The following is a 24,022-nucleotide window of genomic DNA, read 5'->3' as shown; positions in this document are numbered from 1 at the left end:
CGGCAAGTTGCTATCCAAGGTAAACAGCCAGACTTTTGTTATGGTAGTTCTGGAGCTAATGTATTAATTTATGCGTTAATATATTTGGGGGTTCTGAGAGTTCCAGCACTCCCAATCGTCTCTGGTTTCACCCATCCTATTCGTTAGTCGGCTGTGACCAACATCCCCTGTCCTCGAGCGCGTCCTACTTTTCACTGGTCTGTGCAGTCCTACACCCTCCGCCTGACTTCCCCCTCAGTTCCTTTCCCCATCCTCACCCACCCCCATTCTCCCATCGACCAGGTAGTGCCCGACTGAGTTCAGCCCCTTCGGCTGGAGGCTCGGGTTTATCTGGAATCAACGTGAATCTCATTCAGGAGCCGCACGCCGTGAAGAGAAGGAGCGGTCCCGTCACAAAAAGCCGGGGGGGACAGACTGCGACTAGGACAGGGAACGGGCCGACTTTTTCACCATAAATCGGAGCTGAGGGGAGGACGGGAGCCATGGCTATGTTCTCAGCTCTGGGACTGCTTTTATTATGCCAGCTTTTGACATCATCCCTTGCCCAGGTGGGTGACGGCCTTTCGAGCCCACAGTACTGTTCAGCGACAGATAGAGCATAGCTGATTGATATGTCTGACATGGTTTTTCGAATTACGCAGAAGTAGCGCACGTATTTCGAGTTCTTGTTAACAGGCGCGCGTTGCAATAATTCATAATGCATTGCTCTGTGTCATCTTCAAAGTTTCGGAGACCTCAAGAGGATTATCTGATAATATTTACCTATTTAACGAGTATTACGTTTGATAGTAATGACACTCCTAAAGTATGATTGAGAATTATGTGCGTTTGGTTTATCTCAATGTAATGTTTCTTTGCCATAGGCTAATTTCGTTTTTATTCTGGTGTTTTCTTGATTTGTGAAAGTGCAAACGGATTTAAGGAATGTTATGCGCAGGAGATTTTTGGCCTCCCTACAATGACACTATTGTTCCCTCAACCTTCCGCCAGGAATGTGCAGGGAAACACCAAAGCGATACCAATTTTAACGAAATTCCATTAAGCCTTTCCAAAGTTCATATACATAACAAGTAAAACTTTTTAAGCAACAATTGTGTACGTTTGGTGCGTGCGTAATTTGGCAACCTTTGGCATCACAGCTTGGGGTTTCCTTTTAAAACTGTCGAAAGTATCTTTATATTTACACCTGTGCTGTCACCAAACATGTTATTTGTACATAAACAATTTAGTGTATCATTGATTTCAATACACAGTGGACTCTGCTTTGATTATTTTATGTATTTTGGCAATTCTACAGCATTAAATTCGGCAAACAGCACATTTTTGTACACATTTTAGAATGTGCTCATGGAGTTTACCGTTTTGGAAATAAGAAATCTATCAACTGTCTTAGCTGCTATTAATAATTAATCATTTCAATTATTATGAATTTTTTTTTAAATGAGAATTTGCCATTCAATTGTATTTTTTGATATTTTGTTTTTCAGAGACCTGGACCTCGAGGGCCAGGAGGACCCCCAGGGCCTCCAGGAGCCCCAGGGAAAGATGGCATAGACGTGAGTGGCCAGTGGGAGCCTTTTACAGGGTTGGGGAGAGAGTTTTAGAACAGTCTGCCGTTGTCTGTGATGCCCCCTGTGGAAACATCTCAGAAGTCAATCAGCACTAGATAGGAAATTTACTTTATTAAATGCACCCACACCCCCTGAGAGAGAGGGAGAGAACATTATTATCTTGATCAGATGGTTGCCAACATCCTTGGTTACTAATTAAATATAATTTATTTATGTTTAGCTTATTACATTAAAAGCTGAGCACCAACATCAGATGAAAATTAATTCTAATCTGAAATGTCCAGTTACTAAGCGGAGAGTTACAGGCAGTTAGACACAATTATTTCTCTGGTGTCGGTGATCTGGTCAAATGGACTGCAGTAGGTCCAATTTTATCAAGTCCAGTGCTCCTCCTTTCTCAGAACTTAGAATGCTCCACCCCTACCCCCACCTGAGGCCCCATGGCAACCTCATCAAAGACTAACTGTTGATTGGTGCAAGAGGTGAATCGAATCACTATAGTTGTATTACTGGTTTTAGGATGGAAAAAAAAAAGTCAAAACATCCAAAGAGGTGTGAGAATTACAGTTAATTTGGTTATGTTAACTAGTGCTAAACTGATTATCACATATCCTTGTTTGCTTTTGTCAAAGGGGTATCATACTACAGAGTTCGAGAACGCCAAATATTCTACTTCTTTCAATAAGACTAGTGTGTCCAAAATTGGAGACCTACTGGGGAATCCATAAAGAAAACACAGTTGGTGTTGCTCCAGCAAATTAAAACCATTTCACCCAAATGTGAATGCCTGGACTGACAGAGGGCTCATTCATGCAGTCCTGAAAGCCAAAAGGGGGCCTTCTTAAATTTCTACCCCCACCTTCCCTACCTCTCCTCCTCTCCTCGCTCCCGTCCCTCATCTCCTGTCCCAGCCCCTGCTCAACACTGCAGGTTGGCTGTGGCACTGTTTGCTTTCTTCTACAGCCTGCCTTTTTCAGAGAACTTTAGAACACAAACCCCTCCACCTTGTGTGTCCAAGCCCTCTTCAGGGCTGTGCATTATTAGCAATATACCACACAGGTGTGTTAGTGAATGTATATAATTCCTTTCCATTGTACCTATTGTATCATCCTGGCCGGATTTAATTTGGTTTTCATTTATACATGAGGTGATTTTTAGGATACCAGGTGGCCTTTTGTCTGAGGCCACTCTAGTTGTCGGGGAGGGATGCATATAGAGTAGGAAAAGTAGGCACTTACGCTCTCAAGATAGAACATAGAAAAATAACAAACTTCAAGACATCAAAGCATGAAAGAGATCTGTACTCTTGAGATTCTCAGATGGCATGTTTTAAAGCTACCTGTCTTTTCTTCTGTATTCTGATAACAGGGAAAACCTGGTCCAGCTGGGCTTGCTGGAAAGCCTGTGAGTATCCTCAGCTTAGTTTTTTGTTCTTAATACATTTTTCAAAGAAGAACATGTATTGCATTTTAGTGGAAGAGAGAACTACAGCATCTATCTATTTTCCTATTCAGACCAGGTGATGCAGTAATTATATACACACAATGCAAGTGTAATTTCTTATTGCATATCCATTATAATATTAATTGAGCCCTTTCAATCTGGACTGTCTCCAAGGGGCCTAAAGGTCAACCTGGAAAGCCAGGGACAGCTGGAAGCCCCGGACTGCCTGGTCTGCCTGGAGTGGATGTAAGTGATCGTGAGAAACAGATTATGATGTGACAAACTCTGCATGACAGAAAGGGGGATCAGCCAAGAAATTAGAAAGAAAGGAACGCACGCACGCACGCACGCACGCACACACACACAGACATATATATGCACACAACAACTGTCATTTTACAGTGAAATCACAAGACCAGTCACATGCCCACTGTAACTACTGTATCAAGTAGCTGTTGTGATCTCGTTGTACCTTATGTGATTAGCTCTGCCATAGGCGTATATGTAGAGCATACTGTGAGTGTACTACTCATTCTGTTGAATGTTTGCAGGGATTGACCGGTTCTGATGGCCCTGCTGGCATAGATGGACCTCCTGGAGAAGTAGTAAGTTTCTCATTCTCATTACGTCTATCATTGATCCACTTTTGAAGCACTGTGGTTTATGATGCCTTGAAATGCAGTCTTTCTGCACACGCACACGTGCACACACACACACACCTCTTGGCATTAATCACGCACACACCATTTGCATGGTCCTACCCTTTCTCATATCACAACTTTATAAACCAGTCCAGTGTAGGCCATGACTGGCCTACTTATAAGAAGAGCAAATGTGTCTGTATTAACATCAGAAGCACAAATTCTCCCTCGTGTCCCTTAAGTGTAGGATTTTCTGGAGGTCCTCTGAAGGTTTGCTCCTCGAGTCGCACAGTAAGGCTGGATTGTTGAACACTTTTTGTCTGGCAGTTGTGTATTTCATCCAGTCTGTCAGGCTGGATTTGTCGAGCTTCTCTGGGCTCTTTGTATGGGAATGCTTTTAATGAGGAAGCGTGTGACTTTTTTTAGTCGGATTGATCTTGCACTGGAAACAGCGCTCCATAATCTTGTATGGAATGCTGAAGCTTCCCTGCATGAAGCTAAGCTTGAGCTGTGGAAGCCAAGGCAAGGCATCGCTTATGAGGAGTGTGGAAATATTATCCCATGAGGATGAGATGAGGGAAGCGATTTAGATGATAATGTATCTGTCTGCAAGGGAGGATAAGGGAACAGGTGGATTCCTTTACCTTGTTGACAGATATTATTCTAATCCTTTTGCTTTAGATTTTCACAACCATTCCAGTTCAACGCCTCACTTGTTAAATACAGTAATATCTCAGAAGAACAAACAACAGATTAACAGAACATTGTGGATATTTTTGCTGTTCCAATTTCAGGTCAGCAGGGTACAGACACCGTACAGGGGCTAAAAATCTCCTAGAGAGGGCCTGATTAGGGAATGGGTGTTTACACGCTCTCTTAATTAGATGGATTAAATTCTCCTAGCACAATTAAACTGAATCAGTTTGATACCTCTTGGCTGACATTCAGGCTCTTATAAGGTGGGTATTAAGGGCCAGGCCTACCCTGTGACACAGATGTTAAAGTGAAAAGTAGTTTGGTAGAGGCAGACACAACAAAAAAAAGAGTTCTGGGAAAACACAGAAAACATGAAGTTGACATTTTGTAAAGCTATATGGCTACTGCTGTAGGTGTGTGTGTGTGTGTGTGTGTGTGTCAGGGTTGTTTGTGTTTGTGTGTGTGCCTGCTGCTTGCTCATTCCTCAGTTAACACTCCAGGGGCAGAGGTTGCCGTGGCACTTCTGTGTTATGTGCCTGAGAGGGTCTTTCTTCCTCTCACCACACAGCCACCCCAAACACAGCTGACAGCAGGGTAGGGGGTCTGGGGGGTGGGGAGGAGGCCAGGACTAGGGCCACCTTGGAAATACACCTCTTATCACAACCATTCTACTGTAGCTCATTCAATTGAAAGAGGCTACATAGCAAATAAAGTGTAAAATTGCTATTTCAGTATTCATCAATGCTGAAAACTAGTGTTACTCAGGCAAGGCAGCTTTTATTATACAGACTGACAAATGGTCTAAAAGCACTTTAATGCATTTGTAAGAGAATTGCAAACCTATTCATGTATCATGTATGATTATTTATCATATTATTTGATATAATAGTCACAATAGTATACTTTTGCCATTTTACTATCGGTGGTGTATATTCCTCTGAAATACAACAGAGCAACTGTAGTCAATAGTAATATTAATGGTCCTTGAAAATTAATTAATTAATTAATTATCCTTGAAATACTGTACTGCATAAAGTGCACTACAACACTGCACTGTTACACCGCAAAATACTCAGACAATAGTCACTGTTTCAGTCATTCAGTCTGTTGGTGCCTTTAATTAACCTTGAAGTTCATCAGTGTTGAGCGTGAACACATTTGCACGTTTGGCTTTATATTCTGCTATGCTTCAATGTGGACTATATGGACTCTAACTGTGTGGATCATGTAATATCCCTGTCTAACACATGTGCTTTTTATAGTGGATTTGCATGCATTTTAGCACTGTTCAGTGTGCGGTGACCCAGTATGCTTCTTCTAATGGTTCATGTCAGGTCACTGCAGCATTACGCACCATCATGGGTCATTTTCATCAAATGCGCAGCCAGTGAAAGGACGGGCAATCACAAAACCAGTGCATCACCAGCCAATGAAAAAATGCACAAATCTGTGTATGACTCGGGATGCCTCAAAAAGATCAGTGTACTAAAGGAAACACTGTTGTGTTATTTGTGTGTGGTTTGGATGGCCATTGTATGGAGCCCAGGAGGTGTCATTGCAAGATATTTTTCCATATTGAGAGAATGTGCACTCATTTTACTAAATTGTGGTCTCATTTTACTAGATTGTGCGCACAATTTAGTATATTGTGTGCATGATTTACTAAATTGTGCGCTTATTTTACAAAAATTAAAATGAGAGCACAATTTAGTAAAATAATAAAAATAATAATACATTTTATTTATAAAGCGCCTTTCAAAAACACCCAAGGTTGCTTCACAAAAGGAATTTAAAAATACAGACAATTTACACCACACAACACAAAATAGCCAGATGCCGGACAGAGAGGCGTACTAGCACAGCGTTCCTGTAGGCACAGACATCAAGACATAGACAAAAAAAATGAGCACACTATTTAGTAAAACATGTGCACAATTTAATATATTGATAGTACAGTTTAGTAAAATGAGCACACTATTTAGTAAAACGTGCGCACAATTTAGTAAAATGAGTGCACGTTTGCTGGATATTCACCAAAAAATATTTTGCAATGACCCCTCTAGGGTTCCGTACCATTGAAATCCTAATTCAATCCAAATTGAGGTTCATGCAAAGAAATTGACTTGATGCAAATTCTTTGACAAATTCTACTCACTCTTGTGTACTGCACATTTTTCTAAACGGATTATTTGTATTTTTTGTTTTCTTAGGGGGAAGCCGGACCTCCAGGACCAGCTGGACCACCTGTAAGTAACCGCTCGTTTGGACCTTCAGTCAATTGTTGAATGCAGTGTTATCCCCTGCGCAATACTTCCCCAAACATTGCGGATGTAGGTTGTTGATGTTTAGGTCATCTCTATCAAAGCCACCTGACCTGACTCCCACCTGTATCTGTTGAGCTCCTCTAATGTCTCTCTCCACAATGAATTTTTCATTTTGGTCCATTTTCCAGGGCACACACTCAATATCATGGATGCATTCATTGTTATTCATTGTTATCACAGACTAACACCACATCAATGTTACGACAGCAGTTCTGTAACCAGCTTTGCTTTGAATGCTTATTGTAGATGCCTAATGCATTTTCAGATGCATTTTCAGCACTGTATATAATGATATCACTTGAGGGTAGAAAGAAGATCATGGGGTTGCTATCCAACCATAACACTATCAATATTCACTGTTACTGATGCTTTCGTATGAAGTTTATTGTATAAAACTCTTGCCAGTCTAGCGTATGTTCCCTTTAATGCTTTTCTCATGACCCTTTCCATGTCTTCCGTAGGGCAGGGGGAGACCAGGAGCCCCAGTGAGTATGCACTCCTCACTTCAATGCAGCAGAATGGCATTGCTGTGTTAGACAATGTGAGATTATGGAGTGAACAGGGATGGCTTTAATCGTGTGCGTGTGTGTCTGTGTCTGTGTGTGTGTGTCTGTGTGTGTGTGTGTGTTTCCATGTCTCAATTGAAATGTTTAGGGGCCACCAGGAGCTAATGGATTGCCAGGCGGAGTAGGACCTCAGGGGCCAGCAGTAAGTATCTGAGTTTTGACTTAAACAGCTCTGTGCTGTCTGGTGTTCTCTCCCATTTAAACTGGTTTCCATTCCATTCATTCTTTAGATATGTGATGGGCTTTATACAGTGACAGACAGAGTTGCACACAACCAATAGCTGGGCTGATCATGTCAGTTTTAAACAACACATACATGTTTTTTTTCTTTAAAATGACTAAACAACTACAAGAAAGATAGTGTCTGCAGCTCAGAAATTGTTAAGTAAGGGTGTAATATACCGACTCAAGGTTAATTTTACCACTGGTTACACCACTTGAAAAGTCGAAAGTGAATTGCTAGCCAGGTTAGCTACTGTCATTATAATCAAACTCATCAAAACCCTATTTACTGTATTTTCCACCAGTGACCTTAGTTAAGAATAACAAGTGTAATTATAATTCCATAATGTAATTGACTACAAAACGATGCTGTTGGTTTCATTGTGGCGTTGGTGAGCTGTATGTACATCATTCATACTGTGCTCCAAACTAGTAGTGACACCCCAAAGCAAGTGTCTGTTGCAGAAGGGGGGGTTTCGGCTACCTGATTGAAGAGCAGTCATCCCTCCTCCATAAGAGATGGACACTGAACAATCACAGGAGCTTAAATATTCCATGAGTGCACTGGCATACAGTCATGGTTGTAAAGTGAGGGAGGGAAAGTCCCCCTCCGAGAGTCAGGGCTGATTAAATGGGGTCCTGAGTGACCGCTTAGCATGATTTCACTTGAAGCCCTTTCATCAAAAAGCAGAGGAGAGGAGTTCAAAGGTTGGATTTGGCGTGATTCCCCCTTCTACTCTTGTGAAGCGTAGGCGTGCATTCATTATTCATATTGGAATTAATTTTAATATAATTATGTGTAAATGTTTAATGTTTCACATATAAGGGCATACCTGTTGTTTGTTATTGGAGTGGTGAAGCAGTATAAAAGTATTTTCATTGTCAATGATTTTTGAAATGGCAAGTGTAGAAAAAACGTGCAACATCAAGAAGGTATTATTTATCAATATTAGGCATGCCAATATAATTAGACTATAGCTAATACACAGTTGCGCATCACACACACACACACACACACACACACACACACACACACACACACACACATACACATACATACATACATACATACACACACACTCATGTGGTGTGTTAAATAAGATTTTAAGACATTATTGTTTGTCTTCTTTTAGGGACCTGAAGGTCTGCCAGGACTTGCCGGCCCACCTGGGCTTGATGGACCCCCAGTAAGTTTCAGGCAGACGCCATTTTTCTGGTACCACAGCACTGAGCAACATGTATGAGTGTACACTAATTCCAGAAGACACATAGAGTGTTGTTATTTTAACAACGGTTTTATGATGACTTAATCCCAGTTTTTAAAAACATGTCTGACTCCACTATGGTACTGCCATCTTGTGGATAAAGATCATTTCAATCCAGATGAAGTAAACCATGCTCAGTTTGGTGTGACCTAAAAGACCTCAAAATTTGGGGTAAACAGGCAATGTTCAATATTCCTCAATTAATAACATCTTGTTTTCAGGGTCTTCCAGGGGCTCTTCCCGATGGTAGCGGTGATCTTTTGGTGAGTTGTTTTGTATGATTATATCTGATTCAACTTCAAGCTATACAAGTTGGTTGCTCCACATCACACTGGGAATGACGCATACCGTGGACACACAGAAATTGATAAAATACAGTAGATTAGTCTATACTAGTCCATATATTAACCTAATTAGTCTACTATTTTAAGTAATTTTGGATAAAAAGTGTCTGCTAAATGAATAAATGTAAATGTAGATTACCTGAACCCTCATTTTGCATTGTTTGATTAATTTCCCTTCCTCCTCTCTTCTGTTCATACTCTCCTCCCTTCCTCCTCTCCTCTGTCCACCGTCTCCTCTCTGTCCTCTCCTTAGTGCCCAGCTATTTGTCCCCCTGGCCCATCTGGTCCTCCTGGAATGCCAGGGTTCAAGGTACCTCTCCACTCTCATACGCTCTCATCCTCATTACTGTCAAAACAGACACCAGTGATGAGTCCACTGTTATCAGTCGGATGAAGTGACCTTTCTGTTTGCTTCCTACAGGGCCACACTGGTCACAAGGGAGACAAGGGAGAGCTTGGAAAAGACGGGGAGAAGGTGAGATTGCCGAGGTTGGGAGATGAGTGAAATCACCAGGGGGATGTGAGAGACCTAAGGGACCATTCAGCTTTATGAGAAACTCCTCTAGCCCTGGATCTATGGACAGTCCCCCCCAGCCTGCAGTGTCCAGACTGTTTGTGCAAACAGCACATGAACCCAGTCAAAAGACATTTCAGCACAGCAATATCTTTCACTTGGCACACGGGATATTGCCTCTCAATTTGTGGGAATTATATGTGACCCGTGGTGTGACCGCCGAACAGCAGTTATATCTACAGCTCTGTGTCTCCCTAGACATCTTCCAGTGGAACACAAAGGATATAACCACTCTTCCTCACACACTGTTGTGTGCTGGTCATTTCAGGAGAATATAGCATTTAGAGAGGCACACCTCTGTGCCATGCCCCCTCTTTGACAAATGAAAGGGGAAGGGAAAGTGTGTCGAGGGTCTGGCAAGCCAAAAAGAGGTGTCCTAGAGCTGGACTCTGGAGGTGTCCTAGAGCTGGACTCTGGAGGTGTCCTAGAGCTGGACTCTATATTTTCTGGATACACTCACTCCATAATCTCACTGGACTCCTCACCAACAACCTTGCTGTTTTCAAACACAATAGTTGTCTTCTGTTCCAAAATAGAGGACACCCCCATTTGCCAAGAGATGAATGATTTTTATTCAAAATGTCTAAATATTTTTGTCCTAGTCAGGTCACTTTTAAGACAAATTGCTTTTGGTGAGGAAGGCACATAATCTTAGATAGCCTAATGTTCATTAGCACATCATAGGTTGTGTGTATATCGATGTGTATACCGGAATACATTCATAGTGCTATATCAAAACAATGGACCCTTATTGATTTATTATTTTACCATGTAAATATCTCATCTACACAAAGTAATACAGACTTCACATTTTAGAGTAAATGTATGCTCACATTAATTTCATTCAGTGCCTCCATCTTTGTCAAGATTTTGTGGCACCAGAGGATTTCACATGAAGTACCATGATCTTTCTCGCCATTCCCTTTCTTTTTTTGAACAATGCTCGTCATCACCTCTCTCCTCACAGGGTGATCCCGGCCCTCCTGGTCCTCCAGGTATTCCAGGCACAGTGGGTCTCCAGGTATGCTTTTTTCTCTCTCTCTCTTTCTCTCTCCTCTCTCTCCTTCTCTTTACTTCTCTCTCACACTTTCTCCTTCCCTTCATTGTCCTCTTGCTCTTCAATGACAATAAATGCCAGAGCTGCCCTTCAGCCAGAGTGCTGTTATTCTCTGTAGAGCCTGTCTAGACGGCACAATCCACAGGTGTTCTTAGCTCGGATGCAATGCGCCATGCACTCACCTACGCACAGTGAGTGGAATGACAGGACCGTCGTGGGCAGGCCTGTTGAGAACACTTTCGGTGGCCTGTATCATTATCTTCAGACATGGCTTTTTAATGGCTCTGTGTTCTGCTCAGAAAAATCCAGACGGATCGATCTGTGGGCTTTTTGCCATGAGTTGGTATTGGATGGTGATGATGGTTTTGCTTTTTGTGATGAAGCTCAAAATCTAACGTCTTGTCTTTTCAGGGTCCAAGAGGTCTGAGGGGACTGCAAGGCCCGGTGGGGGCTGTTGGAGACAGGGTGAGTTCAGATGCACAATATGGCTCCTCATAATTTGCCACAATATAACAATCCAGTGATCTCTTTAAACGTTTAAGTATAAGTATATATACTCTTTTGATCCCGTGAGGGAAATTTTGGTCTCTGCATTTATCCCAATCCGTGAATTAGTGAAACACACTCAACACACAGTGAGCACACAGTGAGGTGAAGCACACAGTAATCCCGGTGTAGTGAGCTGCCTGCAACAACAGCGGCGCAGTGAGGGATGAGGGGCCTTGCTCAAGGGCACTTCAGCCGTGCCTACTGGTCGGGGTTTGAACCGGCAACCCTCCGGTTACAAGTCCGAAGCGCTAACCAGTAGGCCACGGCTGCCCCCCAATATGGTGTTTGACCGCCATATTTCCATATATGCTATGATAGCTATGCTAAAAATGTAAATGTCAGTGTTAAGGTCAAACTTGTAGTATATTTTTTGAACGGGATGTGTCATGTTGACGCTAGGGTTGAACTGTGTATGTGCCTTGCTTTTTTCATAGGGATATCCTGGCTTCAGAGGCAAGCCTGGCCCTCCTGGAGTCATCGGGAAAACAGTAAGTGTTTGCTTGTGTTTGCTATTTGTGGTTGTTTTCTTTATTTTTCGTAGAGTAACATAATGGCTCACAATGGGTATTAATGGCTCACAGTGGGTAATATTGACATTGCATCAAGTTTTGTGAAGGTTTTGCTTACTCTCAGCAATAAAAAGCAGTGGGTCTGTCATTTGATGATTCCAGGGAGATGCCGGTGAGAGAGGGCCAGAGGGTTTCAAAGGACCAAAAGGAGAGATTGTAAGCATATGAAATGGGTTATTTGAGTCCAATTGCATTTATGTCATTTTGTTTAAGCATAACCTGCAAACATCCTTTTCTTGTTCCCCTTTTCAGGGTAAAATCGGGCCTAAGGGAGTCCCAGGGCCAGCAGGTCCCAAGGGGGAGCCCGTAAGAACCTCCAAACCTTTCAGTTACTTAAAGCATAAGCAAACATACAAACAAACAAACAGTACGCCATTTCCTGTCCACAGAGAATAAGGACTTTTCCTTTGCTCAACCCCACTCCCCCCACCTTCTCTTTCTACAGGGCATTCCCGGCAGAGACGGCAAGGACGGCACACAGGGATTAGATGGAGAGAAGGTAAGCTGTGCATTTTTCCGCCTTGATGGAGATGCAGTTCAAATCCTCTGTTGTCTTTCCCAGTGGAGTCTGGTTGATATAACAATCACAGTGCTTCTTCTGTGCGTTGCCAGGGAGATGCTGGAAGACCTGGGGTGCCTGGTGAGAAAGGCCCCAACGGCCTGCCTGTAAGTATACCTAACTGTATTTTTACCACAACTCCCCTCCAAAAAACAAATCATTTAAGGTTGATGGTTAGAGGTATTCTTTCCAGTGGAAAACACTGATGTGACATGGACAAAAATCCTATGTATCTCTTCTGTTGACATCTTTAAGGATGTCTCTGTATGTCTTTGTATGTATGTGACGTATTGTCATTGTATATTACAGGGTTTACAAGGAAGGGCTGGAGCAAAGGGAGCCAAAGGAGGAGTTGTGAGTTATAATCATTTGATCAATGTTATTTGGTCATGTATGGATAATCACTGTCAATGAGTGCACAGAAACCAGAGAAGCCATGACATTTGTGATAGTCACCACAGAACCATTCTTAATAGAAAAATACTAAAAATATGTGTGATTTTGCTCTTACTGAGAGAAACCTTTGAATGTTTCTTAGCAAATAACAAGCTGGAAATAATTGTATAAAAGTCAAATTTATGCTATTGCCTATTCTATATTCAATTAGCATGGCAATGTAATGACAATTGGCATCATGCTCAGAGATGCTTTTGTCCCACGGCTGCTTCAGATGATATACAGTAGTGTGAGTGAAAATTCATGTTTGAGGTAAATGATAAGTAAGAATTCAGTCAGGAGCATTATAGAGTAAGAGATATTGTCACAGTGCCAGTGAAACATCACAATCAGATATGACCAAAACTTAACGTGAAATGTAACACATTTTATACACCACAATATGGCCACAAAAATGATGTGCAAAGCATTGACACTAGCCTACTGACGCTGCTGCAACATGGAGACGGATCTGACGGAAATGTCCTAATAGCGAGAAGAATAAATAAGTGGTTGTGGGACTAAAATATCACTAGAGTCGTGTAGATGCGGATGTGGCTGCTGTGTCTAACCCCATCCTCTTCCCTCGTGGCAGGGGGACTCTGGAGAGATGGGAGAAGCGGGACCCTCTGGAGAGCCAGGTATTCCTGTATGTATCTGATGCTGTAGGCGGTGTGGGTTTTAATATATGTGAATGGCTCATTTGTAATGATCTCTTGTCATAATTGGATTTGCAATGTACCCTCTTTCTAAAAGCCTGTAATTCATTAAACTCTATATAAAACTACCCAGAAACAATGTGATTCACCAAGCCACAAGCATAATATGTTTCCTATCTGTTAGTATATTGATACGCTAATTTTTCCCACAGGGTGATATTGGAATTCCAGGAGAGAGGGGAGAGGCTGGACCCAGAGGTGTGGCAGTAAGTATGCACAGAAGCCAAACACTCAGCCACAACATCCACAGTAACCTGAGGCTTCAGCTCCAAAAACATGCCACCATAGCGTCATTATGGAAATTTGAAGTCCAGGAAGCTTTCACTAATATAAACCGCTCTCTTTAAACCTTTGAAGTGTGCACAATAGTTTGTGCCCTGTTTCCACAAGAGTGTAATCAGTGTCATGAAATTGTATAATTCAAACAGTATTCTGAGAGGTCATCAGGTTGTTTTTGTCTGGGCTGGCAGGGCTAGGGGTCACATATAGGCATATACAAGTTTGAGTTGTATGGTGTGGGCACACTGACTAAAGAAATACAGTAGAGTTTATAGTATAAGTATTTATTATACGGCTCTTCACAATGCAAGTAGAATGCTCCATTGACTTGAATGGGATTTCTGAAAGTTCTAGCGGTCATTATTTCTTGGGAAAGGACCTCTGAAAACAAGAATGACCGCTGTCAATGGCAACGGAGTTTGCGCTTGGAATTTCATTCAAAAGTGAAAGCAGACGGTTGATCAGCTGTGTTCTAAAGAATGTTTGATTCAAGTTCAGCGTGTGTTGCGAACTATTTGTTTCTCAGCAAAAGCCACGACGAAACGGTAACAAATAAGTGTAAAGAGACATATCATGGAGTTTATTTTTTCGTTTTGGCAAGTAGCCTTATAATAAGCGGGATAATGTATAGAACGCCGGTCATTATGAGAAAATAAGTCCCTTCAGGGCGAAACAAGACGGTTGCCGGTTCGCCCTGTCGGGACACACTCAGCACACAGTGAACACACAGTAAGGTGAAGCACACACTAATCCCGACGCAGTGAGCTGCCTGCTACAGTGGCCCTCAGGGAGCAGTGAGGGGTTAGGTGCCTTGCTCAAAGGCACTTCAGCTGTTTCTGCTGGTCAGGGTTCGAACCGGCAACCCTCCAGTTACAAGTCCGAATTGCTAACCAGTAGGCCACGGCTGCCCAGAGAGGGAGTCAAAACCTAGGCGTCTTTTTTAGAAATATAGGTTATACTTATACTTACTAAATGGCAGTAGCACAGTTATCTTTGAGTGCAGTTGTATATATACAGAGTGAGTCTATTGAAAATGTTAATTTGTTCTTTGGGTATCTGCTTTCTGCTTTTTAATTCAGTGCTATAAAGGCACCCATCTAATCTACCATTATTATTCAGTGCTATAAAGGCACCTATCTACTCTACCATTGTTATTTACGGACACGTTTATGATGTGTCATCATATGGCTGAGATCTTCAAGCCTCCCTTGAGTATTTTCAACCTATTGGATTATGCTCTTGGATGAAATTGGGCTACTCAACTGAAAGTCTGACCATTTAGTCAATGTGTAAACAGTGCAAAAAGAGTAAGATCGACCATAAGAACATGATACATTCTTCACAGAGAATCATGAATTTTCAACATTTCTCATGCATCACTTAAGTGACTCTATCTTAGATTTTCACAATAGCATAGAAAAATAATTCAACAATAAAGATCCAATAGGATGCAAATACTGCTGCACAGTGTGAGTAAGAGTGTGCCTTGCTTGCACTGTGCAGCTTACTGCACACAGCAGTTACAAGTCAACAAGGATTCAATATTTAGCAGGCCAGGAAGTGCATAATTGAACTGAACACTTATATCTATGGTGAGACCATAACCCTGTTTTCAAAATGCTGCACAAATGTAACAATATCCTTAAATCAGAATCAGCTTTATTGGCCAGGTTTGTGTATACAAACAAGGAATTTGACTCTGGTTGCTCTTTGCTCTCAAAGTACACAATAATCACTTTACATATAAGAATAAAAACAGAAAGGACAGTAAGAGTCAGAAATATTTAATATACACAAATACTGTTAAAAATATACAATATACAATAACACTACAATAAAAATATAAAAAAAAATATGAACATTTTCAGCTATGGATTTTCTCCATTCCTTTATGATAGCAAAAGTTTCATGTTCTCATGTTTAAATTACATTTCCAGCAATCTATCATCTTTTACACTTAAAGGAATATTCCACCATTTGGGGAATTACACTCATTTTCCACCTCCCCTTGAGTTAAACAATTGATTTTTACCTTTCTCCAGTTCATCCAGCTGTTCTCTGAGTCTGACAGTAACACTTTTAGCTTCAGCTCATTGATACAGATTAGACCATTAGCTTATAGGAGAGATGCTAACGGTCTAATCTGATTCAATGAGCTGGAGCTAAAAGTGCTACTGTCAGACTCAGAGAACGGCTGGATGGTAAAACTCAATTGTTTAACTCGAGGGGAGGTGGAAAATGAGTGTATTTCCCCAAATGTTGGAGTATCGCTTTAAGTGCAAAAACGTAGTAGGAGGGTAGTGCAAAAAACTTAAACCCGAAGTAAACCCGACTCAAATGAAAGTAAAATAGAAAATTAAATTATATAATTAAATATTGGAATTCTTTGCGCTACTGTATCAATATAAATGCATTCATAAAATATTGCGATAATGAACAGGATTTTCCCCACCACCACTACAATGATGACGTGAGTTTCAGTGGTGATCTGTGTTTCTATGTTTAAAGATGAGCTTGAGTGTGTGAAAGTTATTTTTCTGCTCATTGACATTTTTCCATGTCACTGAATTAAGTTTCAGGCCTTTTTTATCAAAGATGTTCAATTCAATACAAAATGACTGTGACTTGCACTCATCTACAAGTCTTAATCATTCTTCTTTGTCTCTACCATCATAACCGACAAAAGAATAGTGTGTGCTGTTGCGAGATGAGACAGGATTAATCTATGATTAGTTTGGTGTCACCATAAATAAAGGACTATTGGAACTCAGCCCATCCAGAGAGACAATTAGTCTTGATTAGCTTCATAAAAAACTACTCTTTGTGATCAGTCATAAGATGGGTAAGAACTTAAATTGTTGCCTAGCAACACATGAACATGATGACATTCTTAGGAGTGCTTAGTGCTGTCCCCTAGCACATTCATGCATGCATGCGTGTGCGCACGCACACACACAACACACACACGCACACTTGTGTATACACACAGGGAGAGAACTGAGGAGGCAGTCAGATGAAGATAAAACACTTCCGAGGCTGCTGTTCGCACAGTGAGAACCAGCAGCGAGGCCGCTGCTGCCTCGTGTTGACATTTTCAGACAGAGCAAGTCTTCCATCAGTCTATGCACCCTTATCTCATTTCAGCACTAGGCTTTCATTATCATAAGTAACTAAGCCATGCCACATGCAACATTCTGATGATAGGACCTTGCTGGGTAATAAAATCACCTGGCATACGAAAGGCTGTTCTTTTATTAGACTCGCCGCGTCACATGGACCAGTAAATTATAGTGGTTAAGCAAAGCTGTTATGAGCGAGCTGTTGGGTGTGAGGATACATCCACATGGAGACAGTCAAAGAGCCACTTTTGATAATTTGTCTTTCATCCTGCCAGCCCATTTGTGAAAGCCGGAATGATGAAAAGAGAATTAGCTGGCAGCAGAGAGAGAAAAGTCAGATGCCTGGAAGGGTGGCGTGAGTTAATGAGGGAAAGTGGTTGATGTCTTCTCCTGTCCGTCCATGATTAGACCTCATAGATACGCCTCATCTGTCTTGCAGGGTGGCCTTGGACCAGTGGGAAATGCAGGACCTGAAGGATCAAAAGGCTACCAGGTAAAGTCAATTAGCTGTGACACATAACCACCATCCGGCTACCAGGTAAAGTCAATCAGCTAGCATGCCACACCCCACCGTCCTGTTTAATACTACCAGGTAGTTAATCAGCTGTGACACGTCCCACCACACTGTCTAATACTATGACGTGTGTTGGTGGGTAAGTCAGGTGTCCTCTTGTGGTAGTGTTCAAATGATAAAACTGCAATGCAATAAAACCACACTAGCAGAATTAATTTGAAGGCTGCAGCTTATTACATCTATGGTCACTTCTCGTCACTTTCTCATGACCTAACACGTTACCTTACTTGTGACTTTACTTATTCCTCTTAATCTTGGATGGAACATAAAGCTCCAACTAGCTGCCTCCAACTTGCACTAACCTCATATAGTTGAGTTTTTTTTCTCTTTGTATTACTCTCTAAAATGACATTTAATTCACAGGGTGTTAAAGGAGCTCTTGGAGACCCTGGCCTTCCAGGGCCAACAGGAATCAGAGGAGGATTTGGTGAGCGGGTGAGTTGCCAACTGTGTTGGATCTGTGATGAGTCATCATAACTTACACTACCGTTCAAAAGTTTGGGGTCACTTAAAAATTTCCATTTCACTCCATTATAGACAGAATACCAGCTGAGATCAGTTGCATTGTTTGTTTGTTTTTTAAATCAGGGCAGCAGTTTTCAAATTACATTATGTGCTTACATAATTGCAAAAGGGTTCTCCAATGTTTTCTCAGTTAGCCTTTTAAAATTATTAGTAAACAGAATGTGTCTTTAGAACATTGGATGAATGGTTGCTGCTCATGGGCAATGTAGATATTGCAATAAAGATCAGCCAATTCTTTCTGCAACAGTCATTTCCAACATTAATGATGAAAACAAGGACTTCTAAGGATTTCTAAGTGACCCCAAACTTTTGAATGGCAGTGTATAAATATATATGTCACACAATATATATGACACATATATATATATATTTATGTGCATGTATGTATGTATGTATACACACACATAAACACATGTATATGTATTGCACTATAGCAGTACATCAGCAGTACAGCAGTTTTGTTATCATGAGCGTAAGAATGTAGGTTTGAATGCTTCATACTCAACAACTAGCCATGTCATGGCCAGCCAGACAGCCAAAAATGCTTCACACGTGAAGAATCAACAGTGAACTGGCACAGTAAATAATTGATAGATTTTTATTATAAGATAGACACATTTTGTTTATATCCTGCTAATATCCAAGCTTCTGTCTAAAGACCATAGCACTTGTTTTGAAAATGATAAATTGTAATGAAGAGAAGCGTTACATTAAAACGATGAAAATGATGACATATTGTTCTGACACATATGTGTTAGTATCACTGACATGTCAGAGAGAAGTATACTTGTATACACATTTCACGATGTTCAATTCAGTGGGTATGCTAATAGATTCATTATCCACACAGGCACTAATTACTGTTGTGCCAATCAACCACTGTGCTGAGAACCAACCTTTAATGTGTCTCCACTCATCTTACTAGTCAATTACTGTAGCTTCCCTCCCAAAGCACTTTACAGGACTGTGAAAGGACATTTGTGAAATCATCATCAGATATTTAATTGGCCACATTTTAGAAGCAACATACATTTGATTTCATACAGCTGTGTGTTTAGAAGTATAGTCTTGGAAACCAAATATTCTATAAAAAGCAGTTTTCCCTGCCCACATACAAAAAGGTCAAAATAATCAAAGACAACAATACAATCTCAAACAGATAAGAAGTCTGGATCTTAATCAGGAAAATGAAACACTACAGCCATACAGTGTGTAATGTCTGCATCCTGAATATTATAAATGCTGTAGTACTTCAGATTTTGTAGAATATGAGCTGCACAACAAATGTTTGTCTTCACTGAGCTCTGTGGTATTCGGGTTGTGTGCCAATTATTTATTTATTTATTTATTTATTTATTTAAATCAAACACATTGCTGTGGAAATGTGCCTGTCTTCTTATAGCGAAACCCTCGCAATCGTGCACTGAGTGTTTGATACTTGATATAGAGAACAGGACAGAATGGGGAAAAAAGATAACATTCAACCACATAAATAACTACTCCAGATATAGCCACACTCAGACAAACATGGCAGCTCAACCAGAGATCCAAGACACAATGGCAGTGATAACATATCACACGTAGAGTGTAGAATAGACACAAAATAAAAAGACAAGCGCCTCATCTTCCTTCCCCTCTCCCTCCCCTCCCTCCCTTCCCTCCCTCGAGTCGTGTACCCTGAGTTGTTTTCATAAAGCGCTCGGAGGAGAGGTAGCCTTCTCTCAACAAAGCCTCCTCCTGTTCAGGGAGCTGGGGCACGAACAAAGCCCACCTTTATACGGCCTGCTTCAGGGCTCCAGGGCCGCCGTGCTCCCCTCTCTACATACACACGGCACACAACCGGCCCGGCCACCACCACCAGGAGCAGCCGCATGTCTGGCTCAAATGTGTTCACTATGTATTCTCTCTCCCTCTCTCTAACACCTAAAGGGTCCTGTTGGAGCATCTGGCCCTAAAGGAGACATGGTGAGGAGTTTATATATATATTTTTTTTGTTTTGTGATTGACCTCTGTCTGACCTTAAAGTGAACTTTCTGTGAAGTTAGTTTGTATGAACCAGGGATGGTTCATCAACCCTCTGGTCTAAAGGATTCACACACTTTGTATGAACTCTGTGAAATCTGTTTTCCTGTTTCAGGGTGTGGCCGGAAGTGATGGTTTGCCGGGAGAAAATGGCGAGCCTGTAAGTTAGACATTTGTTTGCTCTCATCAACTGAAATGTTGGATTTTAGACTTGGCTAATGTTATTAGTTAAAGGCAATGAATGGTCTAACCCAAGAGCATATGGTGCACTAAAGCTTTAATTTCTCACTATTTCAGGGTCCATTTGGCCCGGTTGGACAAAAAGGAGAGGTGAGTTTTTCACTCACATACATATCTCTCTCTGTCACACACACACACTTTTCATGTCAAGCACCTCAGTCTCAAAAACACACCGATGTGGTCTCTCCTTGTACACAGTACACCTACAGCAAACACAGCAGCCCTATTTAATGGAATATTAAATTACCCTCAAACGTGTGGATATTTAACAAGCTCCCAGTCTCTTGCCTTCTCTCTTCAAGACCCTACTTTGGGAAGTCATTCACTGAGATTCCAGGGCACATTCCAGGTTTAACTGGATTAAATTATCCTAATGGATTGCTTCTTTAGCTTTCTTAACACAATTTCACCAGGGCCCGTCAGGGGAACGAAGCGAGAGAGAAGAGAGGACGGGGGGATGTGGGGAATCATGCAATATGGCAGCGAAGCCTTCTGCTCAATTAGTGTAATTACAGCGAGCTCTCTGATGTGTCTTGCTCGCTTCTTTGCTCTGTCTCGCATTGTTATTGTTCACCTAATTATTCTGTGAGAAGTGCTGCACGCGGCCACCCACTCCTGTGCCGAGGGGCCGCAGAGCGACTCGCTCATGGGCTTCCTGTGTAGAAGAAGCTTCCCGCTTCTTCTACACTGCCAAACAAGTTACTCTCCTGTGGAGCTTCAGTATGAGAGGGCCCAATAAAGCAGCTGCTGCTCTGACGCTTGGCAATGTGTCCGAGATAACATTACGTCCAGGAAAAGAACAATGAACCCCCAAAAGAGTCACATTTCATATTTCACATATATTCACACATTTCATGTTACACATATTCACTTGTATTCTGGTCTGCTTTGAGTGGGTCTGAAGGAGGGATCTGAGGTTTTTGTAGTTTGTGATGTTGTGGTGCCGTCTGATTGGCAGTCTGGGAAGCGCGGTGAGCTGGGGCCGAAGGGCGTGACTGGACCCCAGGGGGAGATGGGAGCCAGAGGACCCCCAGGAAAGACTGGCCTGATGGGACTGCAGGGAGAGCAGGGTCTGACCGGCATTGCTGGAAAGTCAGGCGTGCCCGTGAGTTATCCAATCTCAACCAGCATCATTCTGTGTCAATCCATCTTTTTTTATCTGCTCACTGTGTAGATGTTTGCATTGTGCAGCTGAAGAACTGAAATTATCGCAATTCATGTTAATTTTATAAAATTACCAGGTATGTCAAAATATTGGTTATAGAAATGGATACCTTGTTCTTATTATTAACCATACCCTTGCCAATCACACACACACATAGTTCTAACTATGTCTTAAGAAGATAGACAAGACTTGGAGGAAAGATAGATAGCCATAAACTCCTTCTTTAAGACTATAGAGCAAACTCATTCCTTTTACCTCATGTCCTCCTCTTCCAGGGAAAGCTGGCTAGTGAGCAGCACATCAGAGAGCTCTGTGGATCGATGATTGATGGTGAGAACCCTGCATTGTTGTCCAGCAGCTGTAAAACTGTCTGTTTAAACAACAGCTCACCTCCTCACACCGACTGATTGTTTGGTTCTGCTCTCTTTCTCTCTCAGATCAGATTGCGCAGTTGGCTGCCAACCTGAGGAGGCCACTTGCTCCAGGAGCAGTGGGCCGCCCCGGCCCAGCTGGCCTCCCAGGGAAGACAGGAGAGGTTGGATCTGTAGGACACCCAGGAGCCCGTGGACCCCCAGGATACAGAGGCCTTCCCGGAGAGCTGGGCGACCCTGGCCCCAGAGGTGACCTAAAATATGGATCCAAAGCAAAACAGGCCTAAAGACTAACCAAAAAAACTCACATGTATTCAGTGTAGCTACATGCTACTGATACTAATTAAACAATCAAAGCAAAACACATTCCTGGGATCCATAATATTCATGTTGTGGTGATTTTCAGGCTTAGTCAGTATTGCTTGGTAACTTTGACCTATGTGACATTCAACAGGTGATGTTGGAGAGCAAGGAGACAAGGGAACAATTGGCAAGGCAGTTGATGGGCCACCTGGTGACCAAGGAGAGGAAGGTTTGTCAATGCCCTGTGTCTTTGCATGACGAGCACCAATGTAAAAGGCTACCTAACCTAGAAATCATAGAAAAATATTGTTTATAGGGACCAGATAGGGACAGCAATTAATACATTATCACAGCAGCTGTTCAGTTTAACTGAGGCAATGTAGCGAGTATTTTGTTTTGGATGGGTATTTATGAGCTTATCCCTCCTGCTATGGCAATCACCAGATACAATGTAGCGAATATTTGTTTTGGATGGGCATTTATGAACTTATCCTTTGTGCCTTGTGTTTAGGTTTGCCAGGAGTGAATGGAATTGTTAAAGATGGCCGCGATGGTGCCCCTGGAGACCCGGGAGAGCCAGGAGAACCAGGCCGAACGGGCCGCACCGGACACCAGGGCCCATCTGGCATCTGTGACACGTCCGCCTGCCATGGGGCATCCGTGGCCGGGAAGAGCCACAATCCCAAGAACCATTAGACAAATACTCGACCTCATCCCTCCCTCACCCCACCCCAGCCTGGAGACGGCCTATCCCCCCGTTGGGAGTGGAGAAAGCTGAGTGAGCAAGATCGAGAAGAAAGACAAGAGGTCACTGCGAATTTTTTTATGATTTTTTTTTTTTTTAGCCAAACAGGAACAATAAAAGAGGAGATGAGAGAAATTATTTTTAGAATGTATTTTTTAAAAAAGAGTGGGAGAAGATCATGGAAGAGCAAACATCATGGCAGTTGGAAAGAACAGGCCTGGAAAAGTGAGACTTGAAATGGAGACACCATCGAAGAATAGGACAAAAAAGATAGTCCATCACATCAGCGGGGCGAGAGTCCATCAGCTATGCTCTGAGTGACAGCACAAGTTTACTCCACACAGAAAAGACAACTGCAAAATGGAGAAGTGGTTACTAACCATTCCAATCCCATCACCGTGTATATGTATGTGTAAAAAAAGCAAAACCTGAAAAAATATTACTTTATTCCCTTCATCTTATTATGCCCCGTCCATCTGAAGCTCCTTTGGAACTTCATAGCTGTGATTGTTGGCAGACTAACTCTTCAACAAGGTGCTATGAAAGTAAACACGTGCTTCAAAGGTTTTTTCACTTCAACCAGAAGAGTTTACCTCAAAGCATGGGCAAATACACAGAAACTGGTCAAACATAAGAGTGACAATGTACAACACGTACATTAATGAGCCCTACTTTGTGTAAAAACATGAAGAAATAAGATATTTTGTATATTACTGCACCCACCATATTTTTCATTGAGTTAGTTTAGTTTTTTAATGAAACAAAACTAAAGTGTTTTTTTTTTGTTGTCATTGTTGTGTTTTTGTTTTCTTTGAAACATGTTGGAACAAACAACCCCCCTTTCAAAATGGTTCCAAAATAAAACAAGGAAGTGTCTTTGCAGACGCTTCAGAATCTGTAAGTACTGTAAGTCATTGGCGAATCGTGGGCTTTTTCACTTTTTCTGGCAATTTTCACCATCTCCACTATGTACTGGTGCTGTAACTATTAAATATACATGATTTTAAATACTATTTATTATTTGTGGGTGACTTGTATGTACAGTAAGACGCTATAGCACCATGTTGTAAGAAATATTGAATAAAGCCACTTTTCAGTAAAACAGTACTCTCCTCAAGTAATCAAGTCTATCGGCTGAACTGTAT

At 41.8% G+C, this 24,022-nt stretch overlaps 1 protein-coding gene across 1 annotated transcript; it reads left to right on the top strand.

The window, feature by feature from the left end:
* The first annotated feature begins 225 nt into the window (after window positions 1-225).
* Window positions 226-23,984, top strand: col9a3 (collagen, type IX, alpha 3). Its single transcript, XM_048240783.1, has 32 exons — window positions 226-548; window positions 1,488-1,556; window positions 2,940-2,975; window positions 3,189-3,260; window positions 3,566-3,619; window positions 6,562-6,597; window positions 7,137-7,160; window positions 7,330-7,383; window positions 8,597-8,650; window positions 8,950-8,991; window positions 9,326-9,382; window positions 9,494-9,547; window positions 10,614-10,667; window positions 11,115-11,168; window positions 11,687-11,740; window positions 11,924-11,977; window positions 12,074-12,127; window positions 12,267-12,320; window positions 12,434-12,487; window positions 12,690-12,734; window positions 13,411-13,464; window positions 13,687-13,740; window positions 17,372-17,425; window positions 17,870-17,941; window positions 19,961-19,996; window positions 20,169-20,213; window positions 20,351-20,383; window positions 21,252-21,398; window positions 21,734-21,788; window positions 21,896-22,078; window positions 22,284-22,361; window positions 22,644-23,984. Exons 1-32 carry the CDS (start codon window positions 483-485, stop codon window positions 22,826-22,828), a joined length of 2,037 nt encoding a protein of 678 aa, XP_048096740.1. The 5' UTR covers window positions 226-482; the 3' UTR covers window positions 22,829-23,984.
* The last annotated feature ends 38 nt before the right edge of the window (window positions 23,985-24,022 follow it).

The sequence above is a fragment of the Alosa alosa genome, chromosome 4 (assembly GCF_017589495.1).
Source record: "Alosa alosa isolate M-15738 ecotype Scorff River chromosome 4, AALO_Geno_1.1, whole genome shotgun sequence".
NCBI classification, from domain to species: Eukaryota; Metazoa; Chordata; class Actinopteri; order Clupeiformes; family Clupeidae; genus Alosa; species Alosa alosa.
This window is presented reverse-complemented; position numbering and strand designations above follow the sequence as displayed.